The 18,330-nt window shown below is 46.1% G+C and overlaps 1 protein-coding gene across 1 annotated transcript; it reads left to right on the top strand.

The window, feature by feature from the left end:
* Positions 1–1,587: 1,587 nt before the first annotated feature.
* ZBTB8B (zinc finger and BTB domain containing 8B) lies at positions 1,588–17,999 on the top strand. The gene is made up of 3 exons (XM_047083310.1): positions 1,588–2,563; positions 14,048–14,226; positions 17,682–17,999. The coding sequence occupies exons 1-3, from the start codon at positions 1,588–1,590 to the stop codon at positions 17,997–17,999; spliced, it is 1,473 nt and encodes a 490-aa protein (XP_046939266.1).
* The last annotated feature ends 331 nt before the right edge of the window (positions 18,000–18,330 follow it).

Raw genomic sequence — 18,330 nt, 5'->3', positions numbered from 1 at the left:
CCCTGACCAATGAGGGCCAGGACCTAAAGTTTGGAGGAGTGGACCAAGGATAGTGGAGTCAATCTGTTAAGAGTCTCTCAGTTGCAAGAGATAGAAAACCCAACTGAGACCAGCTAAGGCAAAAAGGGACTTAACTGGCCTCTGGCACAGCATGAGTTGGGGCCCAGATGGTGTCCCCGGGGCACCTGTTGTTCCTGTCTGAACTGAGCTGTCATCTTTGTTGGGCGGTTCTCTTGGTGGTGAGGCAGCATCTTAAAAAAAATTTTTTTTAATGTTCTTATTTATTTTTGAGACAGAGAGAGACAGAGCATGAGCAGGGGAGGGGCAGAGAGAGAGAGGGAGACACAGACTCAGGAAGCAGGCTTCAGGCTCCGAGCTGTCAGCACAGAGCCCGACACGGGGCTCGAACTCACAAACCGCGAGATCATGACCTGAGCTGAAGTCGGACGCTCAACCGACTGAGCCACCCAGGCACCCCTGTGAGGCAGCATCTTTGACATCCACATGCCCACCGAGTAGAGAGTGCTCTTCTTTGGGTGCCCCAGTAAACATTTCATTGCTTTTCATTGCTCTGACCAAGCCACATGGCCATCTCTCAGCTAATCACTGTGGTCAGAAGGTGGGACACGTTGATTGTGGTGGCCTCTATTAGATCTAGAGCCTGGGGATGGGGTCAGCTTGATGCAAAACACATTGGCCAATGGAGTACCTGGGTGCCTCAGTCAGTTAAGCATCTGACGTTGGCTCAGATCATGATCCCACCGCTCATGAGTTCGAGCCCCACATCAGGCTCTGTGCTGATGGCTCAGAGCCTAGAGCCTGCTTTGGATTCTGTGTCTCCCTCTCTCTGTGCCCCTCTTCCAATCGCACGCTCTCTCTCTCTCTCTCAAAAATAGATAAAGATTAAAAAATTAAAAAAAATTCAAAACACATTGGCGAAGAATGGGGGAAGGGTGGTTCTATCAAAGCCAGAAAAACTACCAAAACCATAAGAATGATGAATGTATGCTGGCTAGCCCACCAAATGCTTCCATAAAGTAGTAATAGGTGTGTGCCCAGACTGGTAAGTATGGTCTCTGAGTTCCGTATCAGGACTGAACTATAAGTCTTAGATTTGGGTGTTATCTATATTTTGAGTCTTTAAAAAATTTTTTAAATGTTTATTTTATTTTGGGGGGGAGGGGCAGGGAGAGATGGGGGACACAGAATTTGAAACAGGCTCCAGGCTCTAAACTGTCAGTATAGAGCCCGATGTGGGGCTGAAACCCACAAACCACAAGATCATGACCTGGGCCGAAGTCGGTCGCTTAACCAACTGAGCCACCCAGGCGCCCCAGTGTCTGACTCTTAATATTGGCTCAGGTCCTGATCTCATGATTCATGAGATCGAGCCCCCCTCTGTGCTGTTAGCACAGTTGGGATTCTCTCTCTCCCTCTCTTTCTGCCCCTCCCCGTTCATGCTTTCTCACTCTCTCTCTCAAAAATAAACTTTAAAACAGAAGGAAAAAGTAATTGCTGAATTAACTTCAAAAAAACAATCTTGGCAGAGATTCAGGCTACTCCAGAGCAGCAGCAGCTGGTGGAGACATGGAGATGCAGTCCTATCATGCCAAGCTCTTGGGGGAGTTGAATGAACAGCGAAAGAGGGACTTTTTCTGTGACTGCAGCATCATTGTGGAAGGGCGGATCTTCAAGGCCCACAGGAACATTTTGTTTGCCAACAGCGGCTACTTCCGAGCCCTGCTCATTCACTACATCCAGGACAGCGGGCGGCACAGCACCGCCTCCCTGGACATAGTCACCTCCGATGCCTTCTCCACCATCTTAGACTTCCTGTACTCTGGGAAGCTGGATTTGTGCGGGGACAACGTGATTGAAGTCATGTCGGCGGCCAGCTACCTGCAGATGAACGACGTGGTGAACTTCTGCAAGGCCTACATCAGGTCGTCCCTTGATATCTGCCGGAAGATGGAGAAGGAGGCTGCCGTGGCTGCAGCGGTGGCGGCGGCGGCCGCGGCGGCGGTGGCGGCTCATCAGGCGGACGGCGGGAGCCCCAGTTCAGGCAGGGAAGGGACCGCCTGTGACACCAAGAGCGTGGTCCCCTCTCCGGCCGAGGGAGAGGAGAGGGTGGACTGTCCAAGAGAGCCCCCTCGCAGTGACTGCAGAGGCTGCCACCCACTGGAACTGGCGGCGAAGGACGGCCAGGGCAGTGGCCCAGCTGACAGTGACCTCTCTATTCTGCCCAAACAGATAGAGCCCAAGGTGGAGTTTGATGCCGACGAGGTGGAGGTGGAGTTGGGCGAACAGCTGCAGCCGTATGCCACCCCACTCAGCCTGGCTCACATGGACGAGGGTTTGCCCGGTGGCCAGGCCATCGACTTGGCTTACGGTAACTACCACGTGAAGCAGTTCCTGGAGGCACTCCTGCGCAACGGTGCTGTCCAGGGCAAAGGTGACATGGACCATCACTTTTCTCGAAGTTTGGAGGGAAGACCAGAGGGTGCGGGAGGAGCCATGAGTGCCGTGATGGATGTCCAGACTGACTGGTATGGAGAGGACTCAGGTGAGCTCCATTCGCCTTCAGCATCTCTGCCGGTCACTTAGCATGCACACCTGTGCCTTACTGGCTCCCATCACCATGATCGTCAGCATTGCCATTGTCACTGCTGTCATCACCACCATCTCCACCACATTATCACCACCACCACCAGTAGGTGTTAGTTGAGCACCTGCTGTGTGCAGGGCATTGTCTCTCCCTGTGTGTTACTATTTTACCTCTACAACTAGAGTATAAGGGTGTTGAGGGCAGTTTGAAGACGTGGGAAAAAATCTACTGTCTTTTACTAACCAGCAGTGGGGCTTCAGTTAAATCAGTAAATCTCTTTGAACCCATTTTGTTCTGGAGATAATCATCCCTGCCTTGCCTTTCTCACAGCATTGAGGACCAAATGAGAAGGTTTTCAGAAATTTTTCTCATGTACGAGAACATATTCTAAGAAATTTCTTCTTCTCTGTGTTAACCTTGGTGCCTGGCACATAGTAGACAGGCAGTTTTGGTCGATGGTGCATCTACTTGAGAATATCTAAAATGAGTCAGCATTTGGCTTTATGTGAGTAAATTTCTTATATCCTTTGGTAGGCTTTTAAAAAAATATTTAAGGTGCCTGGGTGGCTCAGTCGGTTAAGCGTCCGACTTCGGCTCAGGTCATGACCTCACAGTTTGGGTTTGAGCCCTGACTTGGGCTCTGTGCTGACAGCTTAGAGCCTGGAGCCTGTTTCGGATTCTGTGTCTCCCTCTCTCTGCCCCTCCCCTGCTTGCACTCTGTCTCTGTCTCTCTCAAAAACAAATAAATATTAAAACAAATTAAAACAAATTTAATGTTGATACATCTAAAGATGTGTGTATTTTTTTTTTAATTTTTTTTTCAACGTTTATTTATTTTTGGGACAGACAGAGACAGAGCATGAACGGGGGAGGGGCAGAGAGAGAGGGAGACACAGAATCGGAAACAGGCTCCAGGCTCCGAGCCATCAGCCCAGAGCCCGACGCGGGGCTCGAACTCACGGACCGCGAGATCGTGACCTGGCTGAAGTCGGACGCTTAACCGACTGCGCCACCCAGGCGCCCCAAGATGTGTGTATTTTAATTAAATCATCAACCTTAAACTAGCTTTTATATCAAATATTTTACTTTTGTAGGCTTTTGTGTTTTAAGAGAACTTGGTTGTTCCCCTGAACATTCTGAGAGATGAGTTAACATGACTAACTCTCCTGAACAGGTGGGGTAATTGTGTTGTAAAGTGTCTTGGAGAGAGAAATAGATTTGGCCGCTACCTTACTGATGAAAGTACCCTATAGCTTCCAGAACCTCAAGCCAAGAAATTAATGAATCCCAATTTAAATTCACCCTTCAATACTGAGCAGTGAAAGTGTTTTAGATAAGGGAGATCAGCTGCTTTTATTTGTTACTAAGAGGCTGTCTTGAGATGTTTAATTTCATTTTTTAAAGCAAGAACGCTCTGTATGTCTGATTAAAACTAGGCTTGGAAACTTGAAAATGCTCTTTCTGATCCTCAGGGACACTGGCTTAACCAGCATTTGGAAGGTAGTGGCTGTTTTCAGTGAACACACTGTGGGAACGGGTTGAAATCTCATTTCCGTGCATAATAGCACTTCACAGACGGTGACCACCCTTTCACATCCATTAGACCCTCATGAGTTTGGCAGATGAGTGTGGAGAAACCAAGACCCACAGGGTTTGGTGAATTTCCTGAGAATGCAGAGCTGGTAAGTGGCAGAGCTAAACCTAGCAACCGGGGCTGGCTTCATTTCATTGAAACAAACTCTGAAGGCAGCACATGGATGTCAGTGCCATGGTTTTATCTTTCAACCCGTCTGCCCATAAGCACAAGTATCAAGAAATAGTCTTCAGCTCTACGCCATCTTCATTCAAGTCCAGTCCCTCAGTCCGTAAAGTCAGGTTTCCAACTACAAGGTGCTGTGGCAAGGCAGCCCCCCCCTGGCCCTGGCCATGCCTGTTGTCTGCCAGGTTTCGTTTCCATTCACACGGCTCCTGGGTAAATTTATTCCAAATGCCAAGGCGCAGAGTAGGACTGATTTGTTTGGTCATTCATTTATTTGCTCAAATATTTTGAGTACCTTCCTGGTGAAGATTCGAAGATAAGTCAGACATGGATCCAGCCCTCAAAGAACTGAGGGTGTCTTAGAGGAGATGGGATGTGTGTAATTGGCATCACATGATGAAAAGTCACCAGGGCTGGAAGACAGATGGAGGTGTGATTTTCACAGTAGTCCAGAAGCAGGAGAACCGGATTCCTCGTGGGAGATCAGGGAGGCATTATGAAGGTGGCATCTGAGGGTAAGAAGAGACATAGGGAGAAATTGATTGGAGTCGGATTATGGAAAACCTTAAATGCTAACAGGTAAGGTTTTGTCTGTAGGCATAGGGGAATTTTTGATAGTTACTGAGCTTGGAAGTGGACAGGATCTGTGCTTGTGGGACATTGATTTGGCCTCAGCACCCGATGGTGTGGAGATGGGAGACAAGGGCAGGGAGACAGTCAGGAGGGTGTTGCGATAATTCTGTAGCCACATTGCTTATATCTGACGTTAGCAGACACTGCCAGATCATAAGGTCCTCCTGTAAAGTCTTCTCCCCCCAGACCTCCCAACCCCAGTTCCAGCACCTGCCATTGCTTCTTGGAAAGTTCATCTACATTGGTCACCTCCACTGTTTTACTTCCTACTCTTTTCTCCGCTCACTGTGGTCTGGCTTCTGCCCCCTCCACACCACTGACACTGCTGCCATGAGGTCAGTCATAGATTTGCTAGAGTCAATCCAGTGAGCGATTTTCAAGTGTTACCTTACTTGGCCTCTCTCAGTAGTTGACTCTGCCCTTTCTTTCCTTCTTGAAATTCTTTCTTCCTCTGGTTTCTGACACTATGGGTACCCATTGCTCTTAACCTCTGCCCATTCCTTTCCAGTCTCATCACAGGGTCATTTAATGCCAGTGTGTCCAGTTCTCCATCATTGGCTTGCTTCTTCAACATCTTATCATTGCTGCTAACTAATTAATTAATTAACTCATCAGTTTGTTCTCTGTATTTATAGGTCTGATTCTGCTTTTTGTTTGCTTATTCATTTGGTTTTTTAGGTTCCATGGATGAGTGAAATAATATGGTGTTTGTGTTTCTCAGTCTGACTTATTTCACTTAGCATTATACTCTCTAGGTCCATGTATGTAGTGGCAAATGACATGATCTTATTCTTTTCTGTGGCTGAGGAATATCCCAGTGTGTGTGTGTGTGTGTGTGTGTGTGTGTGTGTGCACGCACGCGTGCACACGCAAGTGTGCATATGCACCACGTTTATGTCACATCTTCTTTATCCATTCATCTATTGATGGACACAGGTTGTTTCCATATGTTGGCTATTGTAAATAATGCTGCAATAAACATAGGGGTACATGCATCTTTTCAAATTAATGGTTTTCTTAAGCTTATTTATTTTGAGAGAGAGAGAAAACACGAGCAAGGGAGGAGCAGGGAGAGAGAGAGTGAGAGAGAGAGAGAGCGCGAATCCCAAGCAGTCTCCGTGCTGTCAGCATAGAGCCTGATGCAGGGCTCAAACTCACCAACCGGGAGATCATGACCTGAGCCGAAATCAAGAGTCAAATGCTTAACTGACTGAGCCACCCAGGGGCCCTCAAATTAGTGTTTTTGTTTCCTTTGGGCAAATACCCAGTAGTGGAATTTGAGAGACTGCCATACTGTTTTCCACAGTGGCTGTACCAATTTATATTCCCACCAACAGTGCACATGAGTTCCTTTTTCTCCACATCCTTTTCAGCGCTTGTTATTTCTTTTTGATTCTAGCCATTCTGACAAGTATAAATAAAGGTGATATCTCGTTGTGATTTTGATTTGCATTTCCCTGATGATTAGTGACGTTAAGCATCTTTCATGTGTCTGTTGGCCATCTGTATGTCTTCTGTAGAAAAATGTCTATTCAGGTCCTCTGCCTATTTTTTAAATCATACTGTTTTTATGGTGTTGAATTGTGTAAGTCCTTCATATATTTTGGATATTAACCCCTTCTCAGATTTATCAGTTGCAAATATCTTCTTCCATTCAGTAGGTTGCCTTTTTGTTTTGTTGATGGTTTCCTTTGCTGTGCAAAAGCTTGTTATTTTTATGTAGTGCCAATAGTGTATTTTTGCTTTTTTCCCTCTTGCCTTAGGAGACATATCTAGAAAAATGTTGCTGTGGCCGATGTCAGAGCAATTACTGCTTGTGCTTGCTGCTAGAATTTTTATGGTTTCAGGTTTTACATTTAGGTCTTCAATCCATTTTGAGTTTACATTTGTGTATGGTATAAGAAAGTGGTCTGGTTTCATTCTTGTGCATGTAGCTGTCCAGTTTCCCCAGCATTGTTTATTGAAGAGACTGTCTTTTCCCCATTCATATATTCTTGCCTCCTTTTTTCCTAGATTAATTGACCATGTAAGCGTAGGTTTATTTCTGGGCTCTCTATTCTGTCCCACTGATCTGTGTGTCCATTCATTCCATCATTTAACAGATATTTATTGAGCACTGACTATATGCCAGACACTGTTCATCAGCATGAACAAAAGGTAGTCCTTGTCCTCATGGAGCTGATGTTCCAAGGCAGGGAGACAGACAACAAACATATAAACAAGTGTATAATATGAAGAGAACAAAAGCAGGGGAAAAGTTGACAGAGAGTGGAGGGGATGCTATTTTGTTTAGTGTTGACAAGGAAGGCCTTTCTAACAAGTTGCTTTTGAGCAGAAGCCACGAGGGAGAAAGAGAGCAAATTGTGCAGGTAAATCAGGGAGAAGAACATTCTGGGCAGAGGGAAGAGCAAGGTGCAAAGTGCAGGTCACACTTGTCGGGTGAACAGCAGGGTGCTGTGGAGGCTGGAGTGGAGTGGGCGAGGCAGAAGGTGCTGGAGGATGAGGTCAGAGAATTTGGGTGAGCACGGATCAGCTAGGGCCCTGAAGGCCATGAGAAGACCTTTGGGTCTTACTCCAAGAAGGGATACCACTAGAAGTTCTCAGCCAAGAGTGACTTGAAATGACATATATTAAAAGGATCCGGGGTGCTCGGGTGGCTCAGTCGGTTGAGCGTCCAACTTCGGCTCAGGTCACGATCTCGCAGTTTGTGAGTTCAAGCCCTGCGTCAGGCTCTGTGCTGACAGCTCAGAGCCTGGAGCCTGCTTCAGATTCTGTGTCCCCCTCTCTCTCTGCTGTACCCCTGCTTGTGCTCTGTCTCTCTTTCAAAAATGAATAAACATTTAAAAAAAATTAAAAAAAAAGGATCCCTTTGGGTAGTGGTCTTCTTGGGTAAGACTGGACTGTCTCTCAAGGTAGAACGAACCGGATGTGCTAATGGCTTATGTGAGTGGTATGAGAAAGACAGAAGTCAAGGATGACCCTAAGGTTTTTAGCTTGAGCAGTTGATTTAGACATGTTATGTTTGTGACGCCTCTCAGATATCCAAGTGGAGATGCTCAGTAAGCAGTTGCATCTGTATGTCTGGAGTTCCGGGTTGGGGGGTGCAGTCAGAGCTGAGATATAAATTTGAGAGTCACTAATGGGTCCATGGAATTTGAAACCTATATATCCCATGAACTTATAGGTGTAGAAGGAGAAGATAAGAGATTTAAGGACTGAGCCCTGGGGAACTCCAGCATGTCAAGGTCAGAAAAATAGGGAGAAACCAGTAAAGGAGACTGAGAGGGGGCAGGCAGTGAGGTAGGAGGAAAATCGAGAGTGATGGATGCCAGGAGGAGAAAGCGTTTCAGGAAAAAGGAGAAATTGACTATGTATAGTACTGTGCATAGGCGGATTGAAAACTGATCACTGGGGAGGTCTTTGGTGGGTTTGACAAGAGCAGTGTCGATGAAGTAGTGGAGCAAGAGACCAAACGGCCTGAAACAGAGCTGGGGAATATAGATGGGAAGACAATGAGTATTGATGCTTCTTTCAAGCAGTTTTGTTGTGAAGGGGACAGAGAAATGCATCAGTAGCCAAAGGGCCATATGAGGTCTAGGTTTTTATTAAGGTGGAGGATCTAAAAACATGTTCATTTGCTGATGGGAGTAGTCCAGGAGAGGGGAGGATAATTGATGGTGGAAGAGAGGGGCAGTTGATAGATCGAGGGCAGACAAGGTCCCTGTACAAATGGCAGGGACAGTCTGGCTCTGCATGTGAGGAAGGACAGTTTGTTCGTAGGAACAGGAGTGAAAGCAGACCACATGTGTTCATAGGAGAGTTTGGGGGTAGCTGGGAGCATGTAGAGGGTCTCTTCTGATTGCTTCTCCTCAGTTAAAGCAGCAAGGATGGTGGCTGAAAGGAAGGAAGGGGCAGTGGGGGTGGAGAGCTGAGCAGAGGGAGGGTGTGGAATAGTCCCTGAAGAACCAAGGGCTCTGATAGTAGTGCTCAGAGAGTGATGGTTAGATGGATTTGAAGTGAGACTAGAACACACAGTTGTGTTATTTTTCACCAGTGATGTTAGCTTGCCTTGTTTCAGGTATGGAATAGGCATAGATTTGTATTTACCCAGAATTTAGGTTTAACCAGGGGAATACAGATAGAGGGAGAGAGAAGACTCAGGCAGTTGAGGGTGGATGTGAAGGAGTGATTTCAGTGATGGATTGTGGGTACTAACCTGGGGAAGGAGAGGCATGAGGATCCAAGGAGGTGAAGGACAGTAAAATGGCAGCATAGTCCATGGCTTGGTCCCAGCCAAGAAAGGACACTTAGGGGGTGAGCTGGAAAGATATGAGATGGTGACTGGGAAGTGGAGTGCTTGAAATGTGAACTGTGGAGCAAATGCAGTTATTGGCAATATCTTGGTATGGGGCCATGATTCCGCTCCCAACTATACACTAGCAGGGTGCTTTAAAAATATGCTTGGGAGGCACTTGGGTAGCTCAGTCAGTTATTCTGACTTTGGCCAGAGCATCAGACTTTGGCCAGGTCATGATCTCAGGGTTGGTGAGTTTGAGCCCACATCTGGCTCTGTGCTGACAGCTCAGAGCCTGGAGCCTGGAGCTTGGATTCTGTGTCTCTCTCTCTTCCTGCCCCTCCCCAACTCGTGCTCTGTCTCTCCCAAAAACAAATAAGCATTAAAAAAACTTAAAAGATATGTTTCAGACAGAGATTGGACATCAGTATTTTTTAAGTTTCCCAGGTGATTCTTTTTTTTTTTTAAGTTTATTTATTTAATTTGAGAGAGAGCATGAGTGAGGGAAGGGCAGAGAGAGAGGGAGAGACAGAGAATCCCAAGCAGGCTCCACACTGTCAGCGTGGAGCCCGACATGGGTCTCAAACGCATAAACTGTTGAGATTGTGACCTGAGCCGAAATCAAGAGTTGTATGCTTAACTGACTGAGCCACCCAAGCACCCCTTTCCCAGGTGATTCTGATATGCAGGTCAAGTTGAGAACTCTTGGTCTAGGACCGGGTAGCTGACATGGGGTAGAAGACAAGGAGGAAAGGAGGTCATGGAACAGAGAGGCCAGGGTGTTGGGTCATTTTCAGTATTCACACCAAGAATTACGCTAGGAGTTATGTTGTGAAGGCAATGTGCTCAGATCTCCATGGAATGACGAGGTGACGTCGGGGCTCCTAGATGACTATGATAAGGAGAGGTTGGTATGCTACTGATGAGGTTTTGGGGTGATGGTAGGGTGGTCTGGAGCTGATGGCCAAGAAGGAAGTCTTGAAGACGTCTTTGGTGCAAAAGGTGATTTTATTAAAGCTTGGGGACACGACCCGTGGGCAGAAAGAGCTGTGCTGGGGTTGTGAAGAATGGCTGGTTTTATAGTATGGAGTTTGGGAGGAGGCCTCCAGAGGGACTTTGACATGCTAAAGCAGACTCCTAAGATACCTGAGGCCTTGCTATCGTCAAGCCAAGGTTGTTTTCCCTCTAAGTAAGGCATTAACATTAGGACAGTAAGGGTTTCCTGGAGAAATGTTATACTCTGTATTTGCCTCAAGTATTTGTCAATGGGCTGCAGGTTATAAGGAATGTAATTTTACCTGCCATTTCCTTCTTGCCTTTGTTTCCCACATCACTATTGAGGGGTGATGTTGGGGCTCCAGGAAATGGAGTCTATAGGTTTCTGGAGATTGGGCTGTGGATAAGATTGCCTTTTTCTTGCAATTTACTAAGATATTTGTAAACCAATGTCCTATAAGACTGTGATCTCTGTCAGTTGGCCATTTCCTTTGTCCTTAGGCAGCCAGGAGTGCCTAAGGAATATCACACACGTCCCACCTGGGGAGGAGGGTGTGCTAGCTTGCATTTTGTCCTTAGCCCACCTCATGCTCTCTCATCACTATCATTCGATGGTGTGAGCTTCAAAAGATCTTAAGGTTTTCAAAGATGGAGGGAGGGACAGTGGTCTGGAGATGACAGTGAAGCACAAGGAAGATCCTACTCACCTCCGACCCAGAGATGTCAGGGTTATGGGGTAAGGGAAGCAGGGTGTTCAGGGGAGAGCCAGGTCTCAATTAAAGCAACAGGTCCAACTTGCTGAAGATTTGCAAAACTGTATTCTTCCCTTCTTTCCCTAAGTTCCAGATGTATCTGTCTAACCCAGATATTCCCCCATGGATGCTATGGGGCTGCTCCAAACACAGTAAAATCCAAACTGAACCCCTCATTGTCCCAGTACCTGCTTTTTCTCCTGTGTTCCCTGCCTCAGTTTATTCCACTGTCATCTACCAAATCAACGGACCCACAATCTGTGTCATTTTGAATCTTCTCTTTCCCTTCTCTCCCCTCCCCCATGTGGTCACTGCATGCTGTTAACTTTACTTCTCTGCTTTAATTCATGACATCTCTCATCCTCTCCACCTCTCTTCCTGCCTTTCATCTTGCCTCTCTTAAATCCTTCCCCTGCATTGCCCTCTGAGGGAGCTTTTAAAACTCAGATCTGACCATGTACTCCCCCTCCTTAAGATTCTAGCTGCTTAAAGAATAAAGTCCAAGAGGGATGCCTCGGTGGCTTAGTTGGTTAAGCATCCAACTTCGGCTCAGGTCACAATCTCAAGGTTGGTGAGTTCGAGCCCCGCGTCGAGCTCTGTGCTGACAGCGCGAAGCCTGAAGCCTGCTTCGGATTCTGTGTCTCTGTCTCTCTCTGCCCTTCCCTCACTCATGCTCTGTCTGTCTCTCTCTCAAAAATAAATAAACATGAAAAAAATTCTTTTAAATCTTGCTCAAAGATCACTCTTCTGTGAAATCCTTTTCTGAACTCCTAGAGAGAATTCATTACTTTCCTGTCTATACTTCTTCATCACTTTGAAATTTGCATGTGTTGCATTACATTGCATGAATTTGTTCACATGTCTTTCTGTCCTGCTAAACTTAACTTCTTGAGGGAGGAAACCGGTGTCTTGGTAATGATGGACCTTGTTAACGCAGTGTTGGGCATTCAGATGAACGTTTGTGTTGGTGAAATCAGATCATGAGAGGGGAAGGGGAGTGTGCTAATTCTTACTTTTCTGGTGGAGAAATAGTTAACAATTGGTTTTTCCAACGACTAACACTGGACCCATTTTACTTAATGTTTTTGTAGCTAATTGAGAAGAAAGGTAAAGTATAACACCAGGCCGGTGAGGATAGATGGCCAGAAGGTTCCACAACACCTGAGGAGGGAGCAGGAAACTGGCATCTCAGCCCCAGTGTGACCAATGAGAACTCAAATGATCTAACATATGTATATAGTGATGAGCCAAGAGCTGCTGCTTTTATTCTAGGAAACCGCTTTGGACTCACTATAGATTATGAAGAGTGTTAGGCATTATCGGACGGGAACTAGAAACCAGAGAAAATCTCCACCCTTATGTAGAATGATGTTGGGTTCTCACTTGCGGTTCAGCTTGCCATATTTTTGGCAGCACCTTGGAAAAGACCAAGCCCAGCTAGGTATCCCGAGAAGGTCCCAGAGAAAAGGAGTTACTCCAGTGTTGAAAGAAAACACAGAAGCCTGGCCTGCTTCATCAGTAAGGACACCAAGGACTTGGTGTTTGTGTTTATTGATGATGGTGACAAAAATGGCTGATATTTATGGCCCTTACCATGTCCCAGGTGCCGTGCTTTAGGTGTTACTTCATTTCATTCTTACCATAATCCTTTAAGGTGGGAACTATTATCATCCGTATTTTACATACGAGTAAAGTAAGGCGCAGAGAAGTTAGGTGAGATGTCCAAGGTCACACGGCTGGTAAGTGGTACAGCTGGGGCCTGAACCCAGGCTTCGGTGCCTGGAAAGCTTGAGTCACTAGTGCCTTCCTATGTGACGTGATATGGCCAAGGTCTACAAAAAGTCCTGAAGGGCGTGGATAGAGGGGACACATCTTGGAATACTGTAGTAAGGGTAACTCGGGAAACTTGAACAGTTTTTATACCTGGGGATTAATTGTGTTGCCAACCATAATGGTTGTACAAGTAAGATGGGGAAAAAAAGTTGGAAAACGATTTAAGTGAATCCCTGGATAGTTGATGATCTCAGGTATATAGAGTTAATACGAATTCTAGTTTACGGTCTGTGTCATAGCACACCATTTCTGCACATGCCTGGAAGCTGTTCTTAGGAGCTCCTGTCAAAGAAAGCATGGATCTTAGGGGAGAGAGAGACAGAGAGAGACAGAGAGAGACAGAGAGAGAGAAAATGGATCCTGATCCAGGGGTGTGATCCATCAATAACAGAGGTTTCCAAACTTTTGGGGGTCATAAGGTCAATTGAGGAGGTCTGTGTTAGTCAGTTCAGGCTGCCACAGCAGAATACGACAGACTGAGTGGCTTAAACAACAGAAATTTGTTTTCTCACAGTTCTGGAGGCTCAGAGTCCAAGATCAAGGTGCTGGCAGGGTTTTTTCTTTCTGGCTGGTGGACAGCTGCCTTCTTGCTGGTCCTCACGTGGCCTTCCCTCTGTGCATGAACAGAGAGAGAGTGAGATCTCTGGTGTCTCTTCCTCTAATTATAAGGACACCAGTCCTATCAGGGTAGGGCTCCACCCTTATGACTTTATTTAACCTTAATTGCCTCCCTTTCTCCAAATATAATCACACTGTAGTTTAGGGCTTCAATGTATGAATTGGGGGGGATGCAATACGGTTCATGACAAAGTCTCAATCAGCGTTGTCTTAAAATGAAATCAAACAGATTGACTGTTATTTTGGGAAGCTTTTCCACTTATCCACTGGAAGACACCACTGAGGTGGTGATGTAAGCTGTATCTCTAACTGAGCCACAGAGGTTGAAAGCCAGTAAGAACTGTATGGCATTCCTTGCAACCCTTTACCCTCCGGCTGATGGGGAGCCAGACAAAGACTTGAAATTTGCAGTGTCTTGCCGTTGGCTTGTGGTAGAGTTGATGTCCTCCCTCTCAATCTGGGCTGGAGGAATTCCCCAGCTCCTGATCACCTGTCGGAGGGTGGCTAGTGTCATTGTTGCTTACAGTGCAGCTAAATCAACCCATTTGGTTCCCCAGGTGATGTGCTGGTGGTCCCCATCAAGCTCCACAAGTGCCCTTTCTGCCCTTACACTGCCAAACAGAAGGGCATCCTTAAGCGGCACATCCGCTCACACACAGGCGAGCGGCCCTACCCCTGCGAGACGTGCGGCAAGCGGTTCACTCGACAGGAGCACCTGCGGAGTCATGCCCTAAGCGTAAGTGTCTGGACTGGCAGGTCTCCTGTGGTGAGGGCAGCGGGGGACACAGGGGAGGGGGTTCCCGACATCTGTCTGAAGTAAGGGTAAACCAGCCTGTCTTTTGGGGCGCCTAGGTGGCTCAGTCAGTTAAGTGTCCAACTCTTGATTTCGGCTCGGGTCATGATCTCACAGTTCGTGAGTTTGAGCCCTGCATCAGGCTCTGAGCTGATAGTGTAGAACCTGCTTGGGATTCTCTCTCTCTTTCTTTCTCTCTCTCTCTCTCTCTCTCTCTCTCTCTCTCTCTCTCTCTCCCCCTCCCCTGCTGGCGCTGTCTCTGTTTCTCTCTAAAAACAAAAACAAAAAACAACAAACAAACAAACAAAACCTTAAAAAACGAACAAAACAGTTTGTCTTCTGTGTCTTTGTCCACTGGACTATTTTCAGAGAATTTTAAACATATGTTTCTACTAAATTAAAGCTGGGTTGGTAGCACTTAGAGAAAGTTAAAACTTATATGATTACAGACCAGTTTTCTTAGACTCAAGAAAGTTTAGATCCTAGTTAGGGATGGTTGTCATAAGGCAGAGAACAGCGGGGCTTGGACAGGGGATTGTGGGTCTGTTCTCACCAGTGTGATACTAAAGGTGAGAAAGCTGATCCTCAGTTTCCCACCTAATGCCAGTACCTGGACATAGGAAAAGTACATGCTGCCCTTCATAAGGCCACCTGTGGGCAGCAAACACGGCTCCAGACCAAGGTGACCTCCCCTCCCACTGGCTACTCCCTGGGAGCCCATCTCCCAGGTGAGTGGTTAATTCCCACCAGTTAAAAGGCATTCAGTCCATTTAGGAAGGCATGTATTTAAGATCAACTTTGAGCAAGGCAATCAGTCTTTGGGAAATCAAACATAAAAATGGGTTTGGACTTCAAAGGACACTATCAAGAATGTGACAACCCACAGAAAGGGAGAAAATACTTGTGAACCGCTTATCTGCTAAAAATCTAGTAACCAGAATATATAAAGAACACTTTCAATTTAACAATAAAAAACAAATAACCAGATTAAACAATGGATGTGAAGAGACATTTCTCCAAAGAGATACAAATGGCCAATAAGAACATGAAAAGATGCTCAACATCATTAGTCATTAGGGAAATGCAAATCAGAGCCACAGTAAGATACCACTTCAAATATACTAGAATTGTTATCATCAAAAAAAAAAAAGTGTTGGCAAGGATGTGGAGGAATTGGAATGTTCATACACTGCAGATAGGAATGTAAAATGGTGTAACCAATGTACAAAACAATTTGGTGGTTCTTTAAAAAGTTAAGCATAAAATTGCCATAGGTCCCAGCAATTCTACATCAAGGTATATACCCAAGAGAACTGAAAGCATGCATTCACACAAAAAAGTACATGCCCACAAATGTTCACAACAGCATTATTCACAGTGGCCAAAAAGTGAAAACAACCCAAGTGTCCATCAACTGATGAATGAATAAAGAAATTGTGGTCTATCCGTACAATGGACCCTTATTCAGCCATAAAATGGAATGAAGTTCTGATACAGCTACAACATGGATGAACCTTAAAAGCATCATGCTGCTTGAAAGAGGCCAGTCACAAAAGGCCACGTATTATATGATTTCATTTATATGAGATATACAAAATGTGCAGACTCATGCATATAGAGTAGATTAGTGGTTAGTAGGGGCGAGAGGGGTGTCGGATGGTAGCGGGGTGACTGTTAATGGGCACACGGTTTCTTTCTGGGGTGAGGAAAATGTTCTGGAATTAGCGGTGCCTGGTGGCTCTGTTGGTTAGGCATCGACTTCAGTTCAGGTCATGGTTTATGAGTTCGAGCCCCGCATTGGGCTCTCTGCTGTTAGCACAGAGCCCGGTTTGGATCCTCTGCCCACCCCATCCCTCTGCCCATCCCACCTGCCCTTCCCCAGCTCATGCTCTCTCTCTCAAAAATAAATAAACATTAAAAAAATGTTCTGGAATTAGATGGTGGTGATAGTTGCACAATCTTGTGAGTGTACTAAAACCCATTGAATTGTTTGCTTTAAAAAGGTGAATTTCGGGGCACCTGGGTGGCTCAGTTGGTTGAGTGTCCGACTCTTAACTTTGACTCAGGTCATGATCCTAGGGTCATAGGATCGAGTCCCACGTTGGGATCCGTGCTGTGCATGGAGCCTGATTAAGATTCTTTTTCACTCTCCCTCTGCCCTCTCCCCTGCTCCTCTCTCTCTCTCTCAGAAAAAAAAAAAAAAAAAAAAGGTGAATTTTATAGAATGTGAATTATGGGTTTGAAAGAATCCAGACTTAAGATAAGTACAAAGTTACTGACTGCCTCTGCTCTCAGGGCTGGCCCCAGCACACTTGTCTGAAAGTAGCTTCATTCCATGGTCTTAAGTTTTTGTTTGTCTTTTTTCCTCCTCCATTTATATCTCCAGTCTGTCTTGGCAGCAACAGGTCCCTGGTGCCCCTAAGATGTTTCATTGATTGGAATCCTCATTCCCTCTATCTTTCCACATTATACAAAGTCCAGTCTACTGCAGCCTAAAGACGTGGTTTTCAAAGGCACCATCGGGTTGCAAAGGTCATGTACATATTCTGGTTGGCTCAAGTGCTGTGGGGTGAGTGTAGGAAGCCCAGAAGACCCCAAGGAAGACAGGGACATTGGCCAGGATGTAGTGGCAGCTCCAGCAAGCTGGGTATAGTGCTGTTGGCCCTTGTCCTCCACCATTTCTCTCTGTCTCTACCTCTTGTGTCCATCCTGCATCCAGAGTCTCTACAGGAGAGGCTTTGGTTCACAGAGCTCCTTTAGGCTGGAGCTCCTGAATAGCGCACACATTAGACAGTCCCTTATATGGAGGGGGGCCCTGGGGCTGCTGCCCTGAGGAGTTGCTGCATGGGGTAGGAGATCAGGTTCCTTTTTCTAGTATGCAAAGCGCTTCTCCTAGGTAAGGAATGTATTTATCAATGAAGAGTTAAGAATGAGACATCTGCCACAGATGGAGAAGATACCATCTAACAAGTCTGCCTCCCTAATAATTAGATAGTCCCAGGTACAGAAAAAGCCATGCTTAAAATCCCCATCAGTTTCCTGAATGCTCTTTATATGCTGGACATAGGGATATAGTAACAAATGTGACAGAGAACATGAATGAGAGTGGTCCCTGCCTTCTTGGAGCTTATAGTCTAGTGAATTTACCAATAATTTGTTAGAAAATCAACAAAGGAAGGAGTATAGGTGGGAATATATAGCTGGGGACCTAACCTGACCTAGAGCATCAGCGAAGAGTTCCTTCAAAGGTATTAGTAGTAGCGGAGGCCTTGGCAATGGGGGGTGGGCACGTTCCTCGCATATCCAATGGCCTTGGGGTGGAAACACCTTCGTGAGGCTGAGGCTGTGGCAGAGAGAGCAAGCAGGAGAACGTTTACTGTGTCTGCTTGTAATTTTAGGTCCATAGATCCAACCGTCCAATCATCTGCAAGGGCTGCAGAAGAACCTTCACGAGTCACCTGTCCCAGGGACTGCGGCGCTTCGGGCTGTGTGACAGCTGCACCTGTGTTACAGACACACACGATGATGAAGACGATTTGATGCCCATCAATCTTAGCCTGGTGGAGGCCTCGTCCGAAAGCCAAGAAAAGAGTGACACAGACAATGACTGGCCAATCTATGTGGAGTCTGGTGAGGAAAATGACCCCGCTGGAGATGATTCTGATGGCAGACAGCAGATTCGGCCCAACTTGTCAGATCAAGAGACACTTACGTAGCGGAAAATTCTGGGGGTGGGTAGGGGGAGAGGTTTTAGAATTTGTTGTTGCTCATTCTATGTTGGAAAGCCACCATCTGTCCAATTTTATGGAAACCGGAGAGGAACATGTTTTCACTGTTACTATCGTTACATTTTTGTTACATTACACGGTGAAGGTTGGATTTTGTGACTCAAAGGACTGATGACTTCTTAGTGGAATGCCCTTGCTTTCTGAGGGCTTTGTTGAGTTAATTCTGAGTGAATTAATGCTTGCCCCAAGGCTTCCCATTTTTCCTGTTGTGCACCTAAACTCTGGTTAGGAGAAAGACAAGAAAGTCCCCATGCTTGAG

The sequence above is a fragment of the Lynx rufus genome, unplaced genomic scaffold (genome assembly GCF_022079265.1).
Source record: "Lynx rufus isolate CCGP_SWC_20201006 ecotype Redwood Valley unplaced genomic scaffold, mLynRuf1.p SCAF_2, whole genome shotgun sequence".
Classification (NCBI taxonomy): domain Eukaryota; kingdom Metazoa; phylum Chordata; class Mammalia; order Carnivora; family Felidae; genus Lynx; species Lynx rufus.
This window is presented reverse-complemented; position numbering and strand designations above follow the sequence as displayed.